Source organism: Buteo buteo, chromosome 18, assembly GCF_964188355.1.
Source record: "Buteo buteo chromosome 18, bButBut1.hap1.1, whole genome shotgun sequence".
Taxonomy (NCBI): Eukaryota; Metazoa; Chordata; class Aves; order Accipitriformes; family Accipitridae; genus Buteo; species Buteo buteo.
Window position 1 is genome coordinate 28,864,232 of NC_134188.1, and position 20,387 is coordinate 28,884,618.

A 20,387-nucleotide genomic window follows, 5' to 3' on the forward strand; every position below is an offset into this window, starting at 1 on the left:
GGAGCAGCTGGGCTCGGGGCTCGGGCAGGGTCCAAGGGCCAAAGCCAGGCTCGTGCATCCCGGGGAGGGAACGCATGCAGCAGGGCCAGACAGGAGGGACAAAGGAGGGGACGTTCGAGGTGCGTGGGTGCCCTTTCCCACGAGCAGGCTGCCTAGAAAAGACCCCCCCCCCAGTTCTGCTGCGACCCACCCCCCCCTTCCCTGTAGCAAACTGGTGTTGAGACTGGACTTATATAAAACGCATAAAAGAGGCAGCTCATAGGAAAGGGCTCTGAGTGCAAGGGAGGGAAGGGGCAGGGGGCTGGACGGGGAGCGGGGGGCTAAGGTGAGGGGTGCCGCGACCCCACAACCCCCCCCCCTTGCCTCCAGCACCCCTCCGGCCGTGCCCTGCAAGGGAAACAGCAGCTCTGGCAGCTGGATGAAGAGTGACAACACGGCACAGCTGGAAGGTTATAATTGCTGTCGCCATCGGGCGATCCATAGGCTCCCGGTACAGGTAGAAAACAAAATTAATAATTATACAAAAGAGAAGAAGCCTAATGCACGGGTGTTACTGGCGCGTGCCGGCCCGGCGAGCTGAGGGGGGCTCGCTTATCTGTCGTTGAGCTGCGGGGAGTTTGTCCGCTCCTCCTCATCCTCCTTGTCGTCCTTCATACCTTTGAGTCGCTGGCGGGCGAAGTCTTCAAACACAATGTCATCGTCACTAGCGGAGACACAAGGGAGAGGGGCTTTACGGGGGGGGACAGGGGGCACAGCGAGCCCAGGATTTGGGGGCACCCACCGCAAGGCTGTCCCGGCTCGCACAGCGAAGGCAGGCGTGCTCGATCCACACCGCGGTATTTCAGCAGCTCAGGGGGCTCTTAAAACCCCATCCCTCAGCAAACAGCCTCGCTTTTCAAAGCTTTACCATTACCTGCCCTCTGCAGCCCCCAAAATGCCCCCAAATAGGTGGCTGCCTCGGTGCTTGCTCAGTGAGCAAGCTGAGCAGCCCAGGAGCGATGTGTAGCCCGAGAGCGGTGGGTGCAGCTCCGCGTCGGCAGCCCGCGGCATCACCGGGACTGTCCGCGCCGTTCGCTCCGCTCCTGGAGGACCGCAGCCCCGCAGAGAGCGGCTGGGTTGGCGGAGCACTGCAAAAACCTCCCCAAACCACTAATTCCAGTACGAACTGGGATTAACCCAGTCAGTGCAACGCGGCCGCAGCATCACCAGCCCCAGGGCATGCACCCCCATCCATGGGGACACCCCCCCCCCCCCTCAGCCCCCCAACACATGATCCCGGCGGACGCTTTTTTACTGCAGTTTCTCCTGTGTTTTGGAAAGCCGTGCAGGGAGATGGCGAGGGAAGAGAAGAGAGAGGGGCACGGCATGCGTTACGGGTTACGCGTGCAGGGTTAGTTATTGTGTGCCGATCCCACGGCACGGCACAGCAGGTGTTAGTGGGTTAGGGGGGTGCCATGCAACCTCTGTAAATGCTTCGCGTCCCCACACAGCCCCCGGGGGGGATGTTTTTTGTCTCTTACTTTGTGTCAAGCTCTATCAGATTTGTATCTATGGGCGCTTCGTTCTCTGGAACTGAACAGAGGGAAGTATGGCACAGGGTTAGTCACCGCGGACACCGGGGTCGTCACTGCCGTCCCACCGGGTGGGTGCGACCCCCCCGGGGTTTGGCTGCACTGGGGCGATAGGGGCACCCCAGTGGTTTTAGCCCCAGCACTTGCTGCCCTGTGAATGGATTACCACGGGCTCGACGAGAAGAGAAAATCTCCATCAGGCACCACGGCAGCCTCGCTGGCACGGATAGGGGAGTGGGCTAACCCCTCTGTGCCCCCCACCCACCGCCACCCCAAAGTGGGGCTGCCCCACACCCAGGGCCAGACACTCACCGTCCCGGTGTGCCGGTTCCTCCTTGGGTTTGGGATGCATCAGCGTGAAGGGCAGCTCCACCGCGACGTCGCTGCAAGAGATGCCGGGGTAAAGCACGGGGCTGCCTGCGCTTTGTAGGCAGGGCAGGGCAAATCTGGGGGCTGGGGGGGGGGCACAGAGCAGCATCCCACATTTCAGCTGCTGGGGAGACCACAAAGCCGGGCAAAAACCTGTATTATCCTCCGCATAGCCTCTTTACAGCTATCGTGCTTCTTGCTTGAGCTTAACGCCGTGGTTTGGGATCAGCAGAACCCCCCCACCCCGGCTGCGGGGCCGGCAGCTGGGCCAGCCAGAGAGCACGAGGGAGGAGATCAGCGCAGCAAAAAATCTGCCTTTTAACAGCTTAGCAGCAGCTGGGGATCCAAATCCCCCGGGTTTAGGCTGCGTGCCGGCAGCGCCATGTGAACGGCAGCGGGGTCTGGGGCAACCCCGGCGCTGCGGGAGGGATGGAGGAGGTGCACCGAGTTTCCAAGTGCTCAGCGGGCACAGCGATGGCAGGGTGGGTCAGCCCAAAGACAGCCCTGAGCTCCTCTGGGGATGGGGTAGGACAGAGCTCTGCTTCTTCCACCCGCAGGCGTGTTGCAGCAGGGGGAAAAGCTTGTTGTCAGTGTCAGCTACAGCCCCGGCATCCCCTGGGAACAGCGAGTGGGGACAGGCAGGCGTGGGGAGCTGTGGGACCCCACGGGAGGGGAGCGATGTGAGGATGGAGACCGGGAAAGTCCCGGAGACTCTCCTCCCCACGGCCAGAGATGCTCAGCCCCAAGGAGCCACCTCCGTGCTCTGCTCACTGTCCCCACCAGCACCCATGGTCCCTTCTCGCACCGGCCCCGCTGCTCTGGCACAGGGCAGGGGGGATGCAGGATCCGACCCCCACCGACATCCCCAGCCCCACCACCCCAGCCCCATCTCTGCGGGCTGCCTGGCTTTTGGCTTCGCGTGAGCCAGTGATCCCAACGGCGGTGGCATCCCGAAGACAAGTGTGGGGTCAGGGTGGCAGCGGAGGGGACCCAGGGGGTGCAACGGGGGGCTGCAGCAGCGATTCGGGGGTGTTCGGGGGGAGCGGTGCGAGCGTTACCTGGAGGCGAGATCTCCCAGCAGGCTGGCATGGGTCAAAGGAGACAACAAATTAGTCACCGCTCCCCAAGGACACGCGACCCCCCCACCTTGTGTCCCCCCACGCTGCTGAGTCCCAGGGGACGTTTGGGGGGGGCGACGGGCCCCATCCGCGGCATGGGAGGGCTGCAAGCAGGGCCCCATCCTGCAAAAGGGGCTGCGGCAAAGACAAGGGGGGGAGCAGGGTTGTTGTATGGATTAATGACACACGCCCCCCGGCAACGACCACGCTGGTGTCACCAGAAAGGGCCACCCTGCCCAGAGCTGGGCTCTGCCACAGCTTCGCCATCCCACCCCCAGGAACCGCGCAGCATCCCGGGGGGAATGCGCCGAGGCCGGTCCCAAGCCTGAAGGAGAGAGCAAGGGAAGAGAGGGGGTGCGGGGGGGGGGGTGGTCCCCAACACTCACCCTCCTCGTGACACCACCAGCTTCACCTTCACCTTGTAGGAGACGATAATGCCCAGGATCTCCTTGTTGGCTCCATCTCTTAACCTGGAGGAAGGGGCAGGTGGGCATCAGCAAGGGGATGTCCATGGGGAGCAGCCCCCCCCATCCTCCTGAAGGTCCCCCCGCCGGGTCTCCTCTACCCTGAGCATCACCCCTGGAGCAGGAGCTGGATGCCCACCCAGGCTCCGTCCTCCCCCAAGCCCCCCCAGCACTGCTGGAGGGAGCAGAAGCCCCAGGGGGGGTGTCGGGGGGGGCTCACAGCGTGCTGGAGGCCAGGTTGGTGTCCTCATGCTTGAGCTTGCCATCCAGCGCCAGCCCCCGCTTCTCCCGGTTGTTGGCGAGGAAGGGGGTCAGGGTGTAGACTTTGCAGAACGTCGAGCTTGGGGCCACCATGTCGCTGGGGATGACAGCCACCATCAGCTGGAACCCCAGCTCCCCCCCAGCTCCAACAACCCCACCGGCCACCTTGGACATCTCCACCCCAGCCCGGGGAACATCTCCTTCCCAGGACCAGCCTGGAGGACATCTTCTTCCTAGCCCCAACCTAGAGGACATCTCCAGCCCCAGCCCCAGCCTGGTGAACATCTCCATCCCAACTCCAGACCCAACACAGCAGACATCTCTGTCCCTGCCCCAGCCTGGAGTTCATCTCTGGCTGGGGGAGACATGGAGGGTGACGTCCCCCAGGGTGCCATCAAAAAAAGGGTCTCCATCTCCCCGCTCCTCCCACCAGGACCCGCTTGCCAAGCACAACATCCCACTGCTTTGAAGGTGCTGCATTGGGGCAGGAGTCCTCCAAGGCTCCTCTGAGGTCCCTGGGGCCCCTCGCGATGTCCCCGAGCAGCCGGTACTCACTCGGCGTCCTCCACGGCCACCGGGCACTTGTACTGGGCGGTGTTGAAGAGGCAGATGTCGGCGTACTGGCGCACTGGGGCGAGAGATGGAGAGACGGGGGTCAGGGAGGGCCCCCATAGGGATGGGGACAGCAGCCGGGGGGGGCAATGTCCCGTTCCTCACCTGAGATTTTGATCTTCTTCACTGTTTTGTTGGTGTTGTTGGTGACATGGACGTTGACACTGATGGGTTCTCCGTGGTAGTAGATCTGTGGGGAGCAAAGGAGGGGGGACGGTGAGGTCCCCGTCCTCGCCGGGGTCACCCCACCGGTGTCCCCTCCCTGGTCCTTACCCACCTCTTTGTCCAGGGACGCCTCGAGATGCAGCGGTTTGTCCGACATGAGGAACTGCCGGGTGGTCTCTGCCATGGGCTGGGGGCCGGGTCGCTCCGGCGCGTACTGGACCTTACGGATCACCAAGCGCACCGAGTTCCTGGGAGGAGATGGTGAGAGGAGAACTCAGGCGTCTGGCTGCCTGCAGGCACCTCTGCCCGCAGGCTACCCTCTTTCTTGGCCCGTTTTGGGGTCAAATCCCTCTTTTCTTCTGGTCTGCTGGGTCAGGAGAAGGATGGCATGGGAGGTCCCGGCTGGATGCCCAGCTCGCTTGGGCTGCAAGGGGGCAGCCCCACGGCCGTGCCAGCCTGCCTGCGTGGCCCCACGTCATGGCAGGGCTGGGCTCCTTGCCTGCAGCGCAGCCTCAGATGTCTCCATCCCAAATCCTAGATCATCTCCATCCCATCCCTACCCTGGAGAGCATCTCCATCCCATCCCTACCCCAGACAGCATCTCCATCCCATCCCTACCCCAGACAGCACCTCCATCCCATCCCTACCCCGGACAGCATCTCCATCCCATCCCTACCCCGGACAGCATCTCCATCCCATCCCTACCCCGGACAGCATCTCCATCCCACCCCCAGCCTGGAGAGCATCTCTGTCTCAGCTCCATCCTGGTGAACATCATCACCCCAACTCCAGCCCCAGCCTAGCAAATATCTCTGTCCCAGCCCCATCGTGGAGGACATCTCCATTCCAGCCTCATCGTGGAGGACACCTCCATCCCAGCCGCATCTCGCCCACTGTGGGTAGCAAACTGGGGTGCCCCTTTCCCAATACTGGGGGTCATAGCCCCAGCCAGCACCCCGAGGATGCTGCTCCCACCCAGGCTAGATGGATCCTCTCCGCTCACCTCTTGTGGATTTTCTCCTCCAGGTTCTCTGCACAGAAAGCTTTGACCTCGTAGTCCACGCCGCAGGCCTGGAGACCAGGAGGGGGCAGAGAAGGAGACAGAGAAACCCCTTTGCACCCCCACAAAAGGTGACCCCAACCAACAGCCGGTCACCACTGCCCGGTGGCACAAGGATGGGTGGACCTTACCTTCCCCGTGTCCTCCGGGCCCGGCTGCAGCGTGACGGAGCAAGGCAGGTTGGGGGGGATCTGGAAGGGAAAGGGGGGGTTAGGAGCGGGGCTGGGACCCCCATCCCTGAGCCGGCTTTTTGCCGTGGAGACCCACGGCATCACCCGCTCGGCTGTGGGGCTGGGCACTGCATCCCCTCCCGGTGCCACCCCAGCACCAGCACCAGAGCCAGGATTTTCCTGGCGCTGCCAGCATTGCCCCTTCCTGCCTGTCGTGGGGGAGGACAGCCAGGAAGGATTTCCTCATTTTCCTAATTGCATTTCCTAATTGCACGGTGCCCTTTTCCTTCTGGCCATATTTCAACCCAAGTCCCGCTCTGAATCCATCCTGGGCAGCAGCTCAGCCTCGCCAGACCCAAACTCTGAAGGGTTAGGAAAATCCATGGGCTTGGGGTTGGTTTTTTTTGTTAATCTGGAGGATTTGGAGGAATTAAGATTGTTTCACTGGGGCTCAGGGATGTTTGCGAGCCCACAGGGCTCAAGCCGGGAAAATGCCACCAGGTCCCCCCTGGCTCCAAGGGGGACGGGAGCAGCTGCTGTTGCCAAAGCTGCATCAGGAAATTTGGGGTGCGGGAGCACAAAATGGGGGTTTTTCTCCCCCCCACCATTCCCTGCCAGAGCTGCCCAAGCCCTGCTTTGCTTTGGGGGAGCACCCCAGGTTGGTGTCACTGCCCTGGTCACACTCAGGGCATGGACCCGCTGTGCCAGCATGCACCCCATGCCTCAGTTTCCCCACCGGTGGCTGCTTTTTGCTCCTGAGTTTTAAGATCCACTAACAAAAGCTGCATCTTCATCACGGGTAGCAGCATCTCACCCCCAACCATGATCCTACGGGGCCAGAAGGAAGCCCAATGTCCCTGGAGGGGGGGGGGTCACCGTCCCCTCCAGCAGCAAGGGAAGAGCCCCCAGCAGCACTGTCACCCACTGCCACCCTACCTCGAAGGTGAAGGGGTAGGCATGCTCGCCCAGCTTCTTGATCAGCCGCTCCTGCAGCCGCGTCAGGGGCTTCTTCTCCTCGGGGACCGGGGGGAAGGCCTGGGCATTGGCCACGAAGAGGTCCTTGCGGAAGGTCAGCCCCAGCACATCCAGGTCCTCGCGGCCATAGCGGAAGGCGCAGGTCAACGTCACAAAGACTGGGGAGGGTGACAAGGGGTGGAGGTTGGTGGCAGGGTGGCATCATGGCGTGGGGCATCATGGCGTGGTGGTATGGCGTGGTGGCATCATGGTGTGGTGGCATCGTGGCATGGTGGTATCATGGCATGGGGCATCATGGCGTGGTGGTATGGCATGGTGGTATCATGGCATGGGGCATCATGGTGTGGTGGCATCATGGCATGGGGCATGATGGTGTGGTGGTATGGCATGGTGGTATCATGGCGTGGTGGCATCATGGTGTGGTGGCATCATGGCATGGTGGTATCATGGCATGGGGCATGATGGTGTGGTGGCATCATGGTGTGGTGGTAGGGCATGGTGGTATCATGGTGTGGTGGCATCATGGCTCATCCCGGTCCCACCAGCACTGGGAAGTGGTGGTGGCTCCCAGGAGGTGCCATGGTGGGGAGATGGGGATGCAGCCCGGGCACCAGCCAGATGTGCCTTGGGGTGCCCACCACAGGACCCCCATCCTCTGCAGGACAGGGCACCCACCGTGGGGACAGGGGGCTGGAAAACATCACCCAAGGGCCCAGAGATGCCAACGCGCAGGGACACCGGCCGTCCCCTGCGGTGGTGCCACGCAGGGAGCCGTTACCTTTTCTCTCCTTCAGGTACTCGGGATCCACCAGCACCACTCCGTCTGCAAGGGAAGACCGCAGCGTCAGGGGACACGCCGGCAGGGACGGGAGGGGGACACGGCGGGGTTGGGGGGGGCACGGGGACACGCTGGCAGGGTCAGGGGGACATGCCAACTGGGTCAGGGGGACACGCCAACTGGGTCAGGGGGACACGCTGGGATGGTTAAGGGGATGTGGCAGCAGGGTCGGGGGCCATGCCAGCAGGGTTGGGGGGGGACGTGCAGGCAAGGTGGGAGGGGACACGCTGGCAGGGTTAGGAAAGGACACGCCAGCAGGGTTAGGAGGGGACGTGTGACATATAAAAGGTCCCCTTTATACAGAGAGGCATCACCTCAGAGCCACCAGCCAGGGCTGGGTGGGGGACACGGTGGCAGGAGGGGGACAGGCTGCACCCGCTGCACCCAGGGGACAAAGACAGACACGGGGGGGGCCGCGCCAGGGACCCCGGGAGCCCCGCGGTGCCCAGCTCCTCATGTGCAACCAGCCATGCGCCTGCCACCGGAGACAGATACATCTCAATATTTATGTATTTTTTTAAATTTATATATCTATTTAAAGCCTTCTCTCTGCAGGATGAGAGATAGGGGGGATTCGGGCTCTGCCTCCCGAGGTAATTAATCCATGGAAGCTGCAGGCGTCTTAAATGAGTAATAAAACAGGAATATATTCAAAACCGGCTGTTTTCTGACTCCTCTGGCGCGGGTGCTTCGCCAGCGGCTGTCCCTTAGGGATGCAGCCGCTGCCAGTGGATGGGGACGTCCCCAGGGCATCTCCCGGGGGGGAGTCCCTGCTCCCCAAAAACCCTTCTTCCCACTCACAGAGGCTCAAGCAAGCCCAGACCACCCCGGCACATCCCCCCACCCAAACTGAGTTCCCCCCCCGCCCCGCCACCTCCCCAGCCCCACATACCCACGGGATCCACCACGTCGATGTGATCCACAAAATCCCTCTTTCCCAGGTAGACAGTGAGCTGTGGGGAGGGATGGGGATGGGGGGTCAGGGATGCCCAGAGCAGCCCCCCGGGCTCCCATGGCCAGATCCGTGCTGGCAGAGCTCCGGGCGGTGTCCTGGGGTCCCCCCGTCTGGTCACCACCCACTGGGGTCCATCACCCCCATGGTCCCCACGTGGCACACCATCCCTGCAGCACCCAAAAGCCAGCCCCCCCGCTCGCAGCCCCAGTCTCAGGCAAAGCCTGGACCCCCCGATGTCCCCAGACCTGGTGGCATCTGGAGGCACCTGGAATTTGGGGACATTTGGGTTAAGGTCAAGCCTCAGCTGGCACCCCATGGGCTGAGCCCCACGGCACCACCCTCCCGACTTTCTCCTGATGGGGAAACTGAGGCACGGGACACAGACGCATCAATCACTCAAGGGTCAGCAGGAGCATCCTCCTCTGGGAACGCCGGGAGATGCCGGGTGTGATGGAGAGGACCACCAGCTCCAAGCCGGGAGCGAGCCCCGGTGCCAGCGCACACTGCCGCCGGCTCGGACAGTCCCCAGCTCACCAGCTCAGCATCCCTGGCACCAAATCGGATTTGCCTCCCACCGCACAGCCCCGGCAATCCCAGCTGGATCCTGGCTGGAGCTGGTGAGTTCCCGATCCCGGCCTCATCCCATTAGGTGATTGAATAAATAAGCCTTTCCCTCCAGTGCAGGGCAGGCAGGAGCAGGCAGCTGCCAGGCAGGGGGTTACACTGCCAGACCCACACTGGGGCTGCCTAAAAACCCCACGGGCAGGGCTGCCTGCACCCCGGCGCCCATCCGCTCAACCCCATGGGGGGGCTGCAGGCAGCTTCATCACCGACTGAACCCCCTGACCTTGGGCAAGCCCCCCCCTTAACCCCGCCGTGCCTCAGTTTCCCTTCCCGCTGGTGTGGCAGGATGCTCAGGCAGCTTGCAGGGGCGTCTTTGGGTACGTGCCTGTCCCCCACTCCTGGCTGGGCTTGCAGGATTTAGGGGGGGGGTCACCCCAGGAAGCACCGGCTCCCCCCGCCTCCCCTCCATTTCCCCAGGGAGCCACCGGCCTCCCACTTACCTTCCCGTTGGGACTGGCTTTCTTAAACACCCTGCAAAAAGAGCAAAGGGAAGGGGGGGGGGTTAGCGGCTGGGGCAGGGGGCACCCATGGGTGCTGCGGGATGCGTTTCCATCATGCCAGGGCAACACCGGGCAGGTGATGGTACCTGACCCCATAGGGCACGGGACCCACGATGCCCGGCTCCGGGCACAGAGTGAGGGTACCTGACCCTATATACCATAGGGGAGCACAGACAGCCTGCTCCTCGCCCCCATATGGCACTGGGGAGCGGGACGGGACACCCAGGGGCTGCACGGCTCTGCCGCTGGGCAAGGGGCTGGGAGAGGAGCAGAGCAAGGTGCAGAGCAAGGTGCCACGCAAAGGCACGAGTCACGTAAGATGCAAGGTGCCCTGCGAAGACCCTGCCGCGCGAGGTGCTGCCCAAAGGCCCCGCTGTGTGAAGCCAGGCTTTCTGCAAGCTGGGGAACAGCACGGCGGAGGGGCAGCCCCCGGCAAGCGGCACAGCCCCCTGCAACCCCGCTGGGTGCCAGGATCTTGGCCGACCCGCGGCATCCCGATGAATGAGCAGGAGCAGCCGCTGCCAGCGCCCTGCTCTGGAAAACAGAGGTGTCGGGAAGCCAGCACAGCGTATCGCGTGGGGAAGGCGCCCAGATACCACCACGATGGGCAGCAGCCCAAAGCCCGCAGGCTGCAGAGCTGCATCCCAGCACCCAGCTGCCTTCCAGCACCTTCCTCGCTCTTTATGGCTTTAATTTGTTTCTAATTACCTGAAAGCAAATTAAAAATAAGGTTTGCGCCGCACACGTGGATATTAAAAAGGGGGTTGGGGCGAGGCTGCATCGCGGCGCTCCCTGGGGATGGGGACGAGCCCTGTGGGCGCTCGCGGAGCTGGAAGCAGCGTGGGACCACGGGGACGCATCACCCAGGATGGGGCCACCCCGAGGGATGAACCCCCCCACCCAGCACATTTGCACCTGCTCTGGCTGTGGGGTGACAGTCCCCACCGTCACCTCTGCCCCACGGGATGTGGAGCACACGGATGGATCCCAAAGCCACCAGAGAGGTGAGGAGAGATGGGGGGTGCTCCCGTCCCCAGGGCTTTTCATCCATCCTCCATCCCAGGGGCCGCCCTGCATCACGGGAACAGCCCCCAGGCATCCCCTTTGCCCCCCCAAATCCCTCTGCAAGACCCCACGGAGCCGTGGGTCCAACATGCCACCGCGGCGTTGCAAGTGCCGGGAAAGCCAGAGCATCCCCAGTCTGCCTGCTGCAGGCAGGGAGCAGGCAGGGGCAGGCAGGGCTCGCTTGCCCGGCACTGCCTGATTTCAGAGACTGTTCAGAGCCTGCCCTGGCACGAAGCCACCCGTAATGGGTTCTCCTCGGATAATCCCTCCTCGCCTTTAAATTCCATTAAAACCATCCGGGAAGATTAGTGACGGCGGTTCAGGCTGGGAAAAACAATTCCCAGGGCGGCTGCTCGGCTCTGCCGAAATACCAGGGGCTCCTCCAGGCGCTGCCGGGATGGACCCTCGCCCCACGGCCAAGGAGAGCTGCCGGCATCCCGCTGCCTGCGCTTGCCTGCACCCCGCCGAGGGGCAGGCAGGCAAAGTGGCAGCCGGTGGGTTTGCTCGGCCCAAGCAGGGAATTAAAACAGAGCGGTGCCGGTTTGGGTCAGGTCCGATACACGGTGCCCGAGCCATAATCCTGGTGACGGGATGGGATGCACCGGGCTGCCATGGGCACCGTACTGGGGGACGTGTGGGCACACACCGGGAAGGGTCCTGGCACGGCCAAGTGCCGGTGGCTTCGTCCCTGCACCGAGCACAGCCTTGACAGGAGCATCCAGGGTCCTGCTGCCTGTGCTGGGGTGTCCCTTGTCCCCGTGCCAGGGCCATCCTCATCCTCATGCCTACATGCCAGGGTGACCGACATCTCTAAGCCTGGGTGCTGGGGTGACCCTCAGCCATGCCCACGTGTCGGTCCATGCAGGAGGGACAGCAGTGCCAGGAGCACTCCCGAGTGCCAGCAAGCCCCAGCACCAGCCTCGGTGGTCCAGCACAGCGCCGGCATTCGGCACAGCACGGCACAGCCCTGGGCTACCGGGGACATTCACCCCCTTGCTCCCGTCATGCCATCTCACCCAGCAGGCATCACTGCCAAGTCCATGGCCAGGGAGCAGGATGCGGCCCCGCCACGCAGGCACGGCAAAGCGGTGTTGCTCCTTCAGGGAGCAAACTTCCACCATCCCTGAAATCCTAGGGAGATTCCAGGAGGTGGCTGGGATTCCCGGGACCAGAGCCGCTCTCCCCAGCCCTGACAGGGAAGGGGCTCAGCGCGGAGGAGATTTCCTCTGCTGGAGACACAGCAACTGGGAAAAGGGGGGAAAAGGGGGATTACTGATATTCAGCATTCCCTCTGAGCAAAAATGCCTGGTTCTGCTGGGAAAGGGCCCTTCCTTCATCCGCTTCCAGCCCTGCCGCCTCCTCCGGCAGCAGCTCCCATGCCAGGGAAGCCCAGGCAAGAGGAGGAGGAGGGCAGGGGCTGGGCTGGGTGCTCCGGCAAATCCCCGGCATCACCCACTCCAGAGGTCCGGCTATCGCACAGGGACTGGGGGTTGGCTGGGGGGGGGGCTGGCCCGCATCCCCACACTTATTCCCTTGACCCCAGATGAGCCCCAGGAGATGACAAGGGCTGTTGATAAATCGTCTCCCGGGCACATAAACACTCAGGAGAACCCACAGGCTGTCCCAAAGCCACCAGGAACGTCGGGAACATCCCGCCAGCCCTTCCCGGGTGGCCTCTCCTCGGGATGGCGGCGGTGGGGGGGGGTTGAGTTTTCCCAGCCGAGATGGGAGAGCTTTTCCATGGGCGGGATGCTCGGCACAAGGGTTTGCCAGCACCGCGGTCCCCGGCATGCAGGGCGAGGTTCCGGATCCTGCGCCGGCGTGAGCAAAGCCGGCGTTAATGGGAACGCTGCTGCAATTAAATAAATGGGGGGGAATAAAGGGCCTGGGCTCATCAGGGAAGGGCGGCAGCGCTGTTACTCAGCATTTCCCCTTCCCCACAATTAATTAATTAATTGTTTTTTAAGGCCATGGGGGGATCAGAGCACCCAGTCTTGAGAGCTGGGGATGGAGGGGGCGATGCCATCCTCCTGAGAGCCCGGAGCAATTAACAGGGGGATTTTTCTGAGTAATTAATGAGGCGTTGCATAAAAGCAGGGTGGGGAGCATCCTCTGCCAGCCTGTCACCCCACATCCCCCCTACCCAGGGACCAGCACCCAGAGGAGACCCCAGAGACGGCTCACACCGGGGCCAGCGCAGGGAGGTTTCGGCGTGCCGGATCCTAACCCCAAGCCGTGCCGGGAAGCCCCAAGAAACGCGGCCAAAGGATGGAGGCTGAGCCGATCCCACTGCATTGACCCCCCCAGGGACACTGGAGGGGGGACAGGGAGGGAGCGGCGATGCCTCCTGCCCATCCCTCGTTACACAAACGAACTCGCTAATGAACCCCGGCCAAGGCGAGATCGATGGCGGGTGCTGCAGAAGTGCCGAGCAGGAAACAATTACTCACCGCTCCTCCCCGGCACCGCCGGCGTCCACCCGAGCTGGCCGCACGCTGCAGGGCAGGGACCCCACGCAGCCCCACGCTGTGGGTGCAGGAGCCTGGGGTGGCCCCACGCTTCGGGTGCAGGAGCCTCACAAAACCCCATGCTATGGTGCAGAAGCCTGGGGTTGGCTATGGGTGCAGGAGCCCTGTGTGGCCCCGTGCCACGGGTGCACAAGCCCAGGCTGGCCCCACATTATGGGTGCAGGAGCCTGCAGTGGTCCTGTGCTATGGGTGCAGCAGTCCTGTCCAGCCCCACATTATGGGTGCCGGAGCCCCACAGAACCCGAGACCTGCAGAACCCCATGCGATGGGTGCAGGAGCCCCACGCAGCCCCATGCTACGGGTGCAAAAGTTCTGCATGGCCCTGGGCTGACCCCATGCTATGGGTGCAGAATCCTCTCCAGCCCCACATTATGGGTGCAGGAGCCCCACAGAGCCCGAGACCTGCCCAGCCCCATGCGACGGGTGCAGGAGCACTGCGGCAGCCCCATGCTACGGGTGCAAAAGCTATGCACAGCCCCATGCCGTGGGTGCAGGAGCCACGCGTGGCCCCGTGCCGTGGGTGCAGGAGCCCAGGCTGCCCTTACGCTATGGGTGCAGGAGTCTGGGCTGGCCCCACGCTGGGGGGGACAGGAATGTGGGGTGACCTCAGGCGACGGGTGCAGGAGCCCGGGTTGCCCCCCAGAAAGACCTCCACGGCCGCGCATCCCGACAGCCAGCTCTGCCCGAAAGGACCCACGGGAGCAAGCGGGGAAGGTGGCACGCGGGGACACGGTGGCCTCTCGCGTTTCAGCATCCGCTCGACGTCGGGGGGGACCCTCGCCCGCTGCCGGATCCGGAGGGAGGGAAGGAGGAAGCGCTGAGCCTTCCCTCCCCCTCCAGCCCTTCCTGGTGTCGAAAGGCCGGAGACACGAGGCAGGAAGCCGCCGCCGCCGCTGCCCGTCGGTGATTTCCAACCCCCGGTGGCCCCACGCCGTGGGCCAGTAGCCCCGGTGCCCCCCGAGCCCCCCGGCACGCTGCCGCAAGGCCGCATCCTGCTCTCCTGCCTACCCTGCCCTCTCCCTGCCATTGATCTGGTACCTTAATGAGCTCGTTAGGCACACGTCCGGGGGCTAACGATCGCTTTATTTGGTGGCTGATAATTGAGTGGGGTCCGTTTGATCTCTGTTGGGAAGATTTACGAGGATCTGATTCCTCGGGGCATCGGAGCGGGGTCTGACGGCAACGCCATCGATTGCCTTTGAACTTGGGGCGGAGGAGCCGGCGTTTTCACTGGCTCTCACGCTAATGGGGCCGGCGGGCAGATCTAATTAGCCAGAGCCGCGTTAGAAGGGACCTCCGGGGATAACGGAGCCGCCAGCAACCACATCACACACACTGGCATAACCCCGCGGCGGCGGCCGGTGGCTCCGTGCCAGCCGTGCCGGGACGAGCCCGGAGCGCCGTACCAGCCGATCCCAAAGCAAGAGCATCCCACAGGCCGAAGGCTGCATCCCGCATCCCCGTTGCATCCCCACTGCATCCCCGCTGCATCCCCTGCCAGGCTCGGTGGCAGCATCCCCCGGCGGGGCTGGAGCTCCGCCGGCTTCCTTGGCAAGGAAACGCCTTGGCTGTGGGATCCGGGATGTGTCTGGATCCTGCTGTTATTACCAGAGTTTGTTCTCCAAACAACAGCCAGGAAGCAGGAGTCTCCCCTCCTGGGCCACCTTCCAGGGCTCCTTCTCTTCCTAACGGAGATCCCTGTCCCGCTCCCGGATCCTATAGCTTCATCCAGAGGGATGCACAGGATGCCAGGACTGCAAAGCACCCCAGGGGACCGGTTGGCCCCGGAGTGGTTTGATGCTGCAGAGGGGCAGGATGGGACCGTGGGGCCAGGGGGATGGGTGCGGAAGGATGCCCAGTGCCAACCGAAGTGGGCTCTGCCACGCCGGGACCACCACGGTGCCTCCCCAGCTCCAGCTCCAGCTTTGTCTCCACTGACCGCTGGGAAACCACCCTCAGCCACAGCTCAAACCACGGGCCACCGGCCGAGCATCCCACTGGCCCACAGAGGCCAGCGGGTGCCTGTGGGGCCGCGGTCAGCCTGGCTGGGTGCTGGATGGGAAGAGCTGGGGGGCTGATGTGTGTTTTTTTGAGAAGCTGCAAATAATTAGGCAATGTGTTTGGTGGCGGCCGGGGCTGGCCCGGTCCCCGGCAGTGCCAGCAGCCACAAACTCGCCTGTTTACTCCACCGAGCCACTTCCTCCGGCTCTTCCCACCGCGGGGCTTTGAAGGGGGCTTGGCAGGAGGCTGGGAACAGCGGCACGATGACGCACGGAGCCGCAACGGCCGAGCCCCCGAGCACCCCACCAAACCCGGGGACGGCTCCTGCACCCCGCGCTGGGGGTTCGCCTGCACCCTGGATGGGATCTTTACCCTGCGTGGAGCACCCAGGGCCATACTGGGAGCAGGGTGACCCCAAACCTTGTGGCACCGAGGCTGGTCGGTGGCAGACATGGAGATGCGACACCCAAGAAAAGTGAGGTGGCCTCACGCTGGCACCGAAGGAATCAACAGAAATGACGCTTTTGGGGTATCTGATGGTAAATCAGCTCCCACGGCTGAACCCCCCGACCCCTCTCTGGTGGCTTTGGGATGAATCCAAGTGGATTTGGGGTCAGAGCTCTGAAACGGAGCCGAAAGGAAGATGGGGAGAGGGGGGGGATTTGTCAGCCTAATTCCGCCCCCCCCCCCCCCCCCAGCTCCCTCCGTACGCGCTGCGTGGGCAGGGATCAGCTCATGCCTCTCCTGCCTGCACGCCTGCCCGCGGTTGCTGCCAGCCTATGGGAACGCCGCTTGCCCGAGCTCCCCCGGGCACCCGAAAATCTCCTGGGGCTGAACCGGCTGCAACCCAGGGATTCCCCAGCTTTGCTGCTGTGAAAGCGGGGCTCTCCCCCCGGCCCCCCAACTCTGGGGGGCTGCTCGCCTGCTCCAGGGGTGCAACGCGCCGGTTCTCAAGAATTAGGGATGCTGAGCCGGGGGGATGCGGATGCTGTCGGCCACGGCTGGGGCAGCAGCACCCAAGCAGCTTGTCCGGCAGCGATGACTCCCCCAATGCTGGGGGGTCAGCGGGAGCCCCCAAATCCTATCCTGCCACCCTGAAATGCTGCAGCGTTTCTGGAAGGTTCTGCCAAAGCAGGGCCGGACCCCCTCGTCCTTCCCTCCTGCCGTAGGGCACGGCGGTGGCATCGGCTGCACCGAAGCCCCCTGGTCCTGACGCCCAGGTGCCGCGGCGGGGGGGACCGAGGGGAGGGCAATGCCACCCCCCTGCCTGCCTGCCAGGGTTGGGGGTGAGCAGGAGCACCCCTAAGTACCTGTCCCTAAATAATTAATGACGGGGAGGCCCAGGGGACAGAGAGCTGTCAGAAAGGGATCAGGGTGACGGATGGCACCGAGCTGGAGCATTAACCCCTTGGCCACTCCACCAGGACAGCCAGAGCCAGCTGGGGAGGGGGTGTCACGGGAGACACCCCCAGACCCTCCCCAGACCCCCCATGCATGGGCTGGTGGGGGGGGTCATGGGGCTCTCCCCCGAGGTCCTGAAATCCCAGGGTGGGCACCTCCGCAGGTCCCTGCGTTCGCCGCAACCATCTTTGCCGCGCTCCGCACCCGGGGCCCTGGGAAACGCAGGGCGGCCGGAGGGTCCCCATCGGCACGGGGGTCCCCAAAGGCCGGCTCGCCATCGTGGTGGCTCCCATGGGACCAAGGCACGGCATGCCGTCACGGTGCCCGCGCCTCCAGGCCTGGCATGTGCTCCCAAAAACGCTGGGGAGGGAGGGGGGGGGGGGAAAGCACACCAGGGGCTGGCTCCTGGGGGTCACTCCAGGCTCCCACCTGAATCACGAGTGGGAAGAGCTGGGGTGACACCCCCCCCCCCAAAAACCCATCCAGGCTCCAAATCAAGATGGGAAAAGAGCGATAACGCCCCCGAGCACCCGCCTCAGACCCTCAGGGGGGCGGGCAGGGGTGCAGGACCCTCTCCCCAAGCCTCCGGGTCCCGTCCCCCGTGTCGTGTGTCCGTGTCGTCCCCCCCCGCCGGCCTCAAGCCCTGGGCCGGGGCGCAGCCGCTGTCTCCCACCTCGCACCCCAGCAGCCGGGGGACCCCGGCGGGGACCCGGGGGACCCTCCCTCAGCCCCGGCCAGCGGTGGCCAGATGTTGCCCGCAGCCGGGGCGGGCGGGCAGTCCCGGAGGGCTCGGGAAGAGGCAGGCGGCGAGCGGGCAGCGCCGAGACGGACGGCGTCCCGGGATCCCCCGTGCCCTCCTTCCCCGTCCCCCGCCATGCCCGGGGCTGCTCGCCCCGGGGTGCCCCCCCCCCCGCCCGCGTCCCCCTCCCCGCCCCGGCCCACTCACCGGGTGCCTTTGTCTCCCATGGCCCCGCCGATCCTCCGGGCGGCTACAACCGGGAAACGCCGACCGGGCTTGGAAAATTACTGGCTGGTTGGTGGAGGGGAGAGGCGGCGGCGGGGCGGGCGCTGGGCCCGGTACGGCCCGGTACGGCCCCGGGGAGGGGGGGCGCGGGTACGTTCGGCTCCCCTCGGCTGGGCTCGGTTCGGCTGGGCTCGGCTCCGCTCGGCTGGGTTCGGCTGTTTTCGGCTGGGTTCGGCTGGGCTCGGCCCGGCTCCGGTGCGGGCGCTGCCGCCGCCGCCGCCGCCGCCTCCGCCCGCCCGCCCCCGAGCGGCGCGGCCCCCGGGGCGGGGGGCGGCGGCACGCGCGGGGCCACACGCGCGGGGAAGGCGGGGACACGCGGACACGGACACGGGGGGGTTGGGGGGGGGGTGAAATGTGCGCGCGCGGGTACGGAGGGGGAGGTGCGCCCCCCCGTGCCCGCACAAGGCACAAGGCGGAGGGAGGGGCTGCCCCGCCTGCACCGGGGCGCGCGCGCGCGCGGTCACGCACAGGTGCGCGCACCCACGCGCACCCCCGTGTGTGCACGCGCAGAGGGAGGGGGGGTGTGCGCTGCCCCCCGCCCCCCCCTCCCCCGCACGCGCACGCACGCGCGCAGGTGCACCTGTGCACGCGTGGGCCCCCCCCCCCCCCCCACGCCGGTGTGTGCACACACACGGGGGGAGGTGCTTGCACACACACGCGCGCGCGCGCGCGCACCCCCCGGCCCCTTTGTGCGTGTGCGCCTCCGTGTGCGCGCACACACGCACCGTGTGCGCGCACACCCCGTGTGTGCACACACACCCATGTGTACACACACCCCCGTGTGTACACACACGCCCCATGGGCACATACACACCCACCCATGTGCACACACCCCCCCACGTGCACACACACACCCCCCACACACACACGCACACCCAGGTGTGCCCGCCCCCACGTCCGCTCCCCCTCCCGTTGTGGGGGGGACCCGGGCGAGGGCTCCCACGGGGTCACCGAGCCCCGGGTGGGCGGCCAGCGGGCGCCCCGGGGACACTGGGGATGGTCACCCCCGCTGGCAGCAGGACCTGCCTTCTCCCACTGGGGACAGCGGACATGCGTGGGGACATGGCGACATACATGGGGACATACGTGGGGACACGGGGACATAGATAGGGACACGTGGACATGGGGACGTGGGACATAGATGGGGACATGGGAATGTAGGGACATGGGGACACGGGGACATACGTGGGGACATGGGGACACAGGGACACGGGGACATGGGCACACAGATGGGGACATGAGGACATGGGAACATGGGGACAAAGATGGGGACATAGGGACATACATAGGGACATAGGGACATACATGGGGACATGGGGACACGGGAATGTAGGGACATGGGGACATACGTGGGGACATGGGGACATATGTGGGGACATGGAGACACAGGGACATGGGGACATGAGGACATGGCAACATAGATGGGGACATACATGGGGACATAGACAGGGACATGGGAATGTAGGGATGTGGGGACATGGGAACATAGATGGGGACATAGATGGGGACATGGGAATGTAGGGACATGGGAACATGGGACACACATGGGGACACGGGGACATGGGAACACACCTGGGGACATGGGAACACGGGACATATGCGGGGCCATACACGGGGCCATGGGAACGTGGGAACACGGGAACACGGGACACACACGGGGTCACCCACGGGGACACGGGGACATAGCTGGGGACACGGACGGGGACCCGGGGACGCCCTCCCCTCCCGTGCCCCGCCCGTGCCCGCTGCCCCCTCGGTGCCGGGCGGGGACAGGGCACACCCCCATTTCCCTCCCCCCACCAATGACGTTCAGCCCTGCCTGCCGGCAGGCCCTCCCCTCCCTTTCTGATTGGCTGCCTCCCCCCACTCGCCCGCCTCCTGCAACAGAGCAACCAATCAGAGCCGCCGTGGGAACGGGACCCCGTTCGTTCCCACGGGCGCGCCCAAACCCACCCACCGCCCACCCAGCGTGGGGGCGGGGCCTCGGCCTTGGAGGGGCGGGCAGGGACGGGCAGGAGCAGGCAGGGACGGGCAGGGACAGGCAGGAGGAGGCGAGGATGGGCAGGGACGGGCAGGAGCAGGCAGGGACAGGCAGGAGGAGGCAAGGATGGGCAGGGACGGGCAGGAGGAGGAGGAGGAGGAGGCAGGGACAGGCAGGAGGAGGCAAGGATGGGCAGGGACGGGCAGGAGGAGGAGGAGGAGGAGGCAGGGACAGGCAGGAGCGGGCAGGGGTAGGGGTAGGGACGGGCAGGAGCAGGCAGGGACAGGCAGCAGGAGGAGGAGGCAGGGACGGGCAGGAGCGGGTAGGGGTAGGGGTAGGGACGGGCAGGAGCGGGCAGGGACGGGCAGGAGGAGGAGGCAGGGACGGGCAGGAGCAGGCAGGGACAGGCAGGAGCGGGTAGGGGTAGGGACGGGCAGGAGCGGGCAGGGACGGGCAGGAGGAGGAGGCAGGGACGGGCAGGAGCAGGCAGGGACAGGCAGGAGCGGGTAGGGGTAGAGACGGGCAGGAGCAGGCAGGAGGAGGCAAGGATGGGCAGGAACGGGCAGGAGCAGGCAGAAGCAGGCAGGCACGGGCAGGGATGGGCAGGAGCAGGCAGGGACAGGCAGGACCCCCCACCCCCGGTGTGGCGTGGCCCTTCCCGCCTGCGGCTTCGCACCCCCGAGGCCTGCGGGGCGGGCAGCAGGG

General features: G+C 65.1%; 1 protein-coding gene across 1 annotated transcript; it reads right to left on the reverse strand.

The window, feature by feature from the left end:
- Positions 1-437: 437 nt before the first annotated feature.
- ARRB1 (arrestin beta 1) lies at positions 438-17,997 on the reverse strand. Its single transcript, XM_075050311.1, has 16 exons — positions 17,624-17,997; positions 9,623-9,653; positions 8,496-8,556; positions 7,544-7,588; positions 6,727-6,923; positions 5,752-5,811; positions 5,564-5,631; positions 4,673-4,808; positions 4,501-4,585; positions 4,339-4,411; positions 3,743-3,880; positions 3,445-3,528; positions 2,999-3,022; positions 1,884-1,954; positions 1,521-1,572; positions 438-703 (listed from the first exon to the last, which is right to left on the reverse strand). Exons 1-16 carry the CDS (start codon positions 17,641-17,643, stop codon positions 592-594), a joined length of 1,257 nt encoding a protein of 418 aa, XP_074906412.1. The 5' UTR covers positions 17,644-17,997; the 3' UTR covers positions 438-591.
- Between the last annotated feature and the right edge of the window lie 2,390 nt (positions 17,998-20,387).

What these genes read in the sequence shown, in the direction of transcription:
- ARRB1 (XM_075050311.1), bottom strand. Translation starts at nt 17,643, where the DNA reads ATGGGAGACAAAGGCACCCG. An exon ending in CTGGTGGTGTCACGAGGAGG is followed by an intron (nt 3,023 to 3,444) that starts GTGAGTGTTGGG and finishes GACCCATGCCAG; the next exon opens with CCTGCTGGGAGATCTCGCCT. An exon ending in CTGGGAGATCTCGCCTCCAG is followed by an intron (nt 1,955 to 2,998) that starts GTAACGCTCGCA and finishes CATCTCTTGCAG; the next exon opens with CGACGTCGCGGTGGAGCTGC.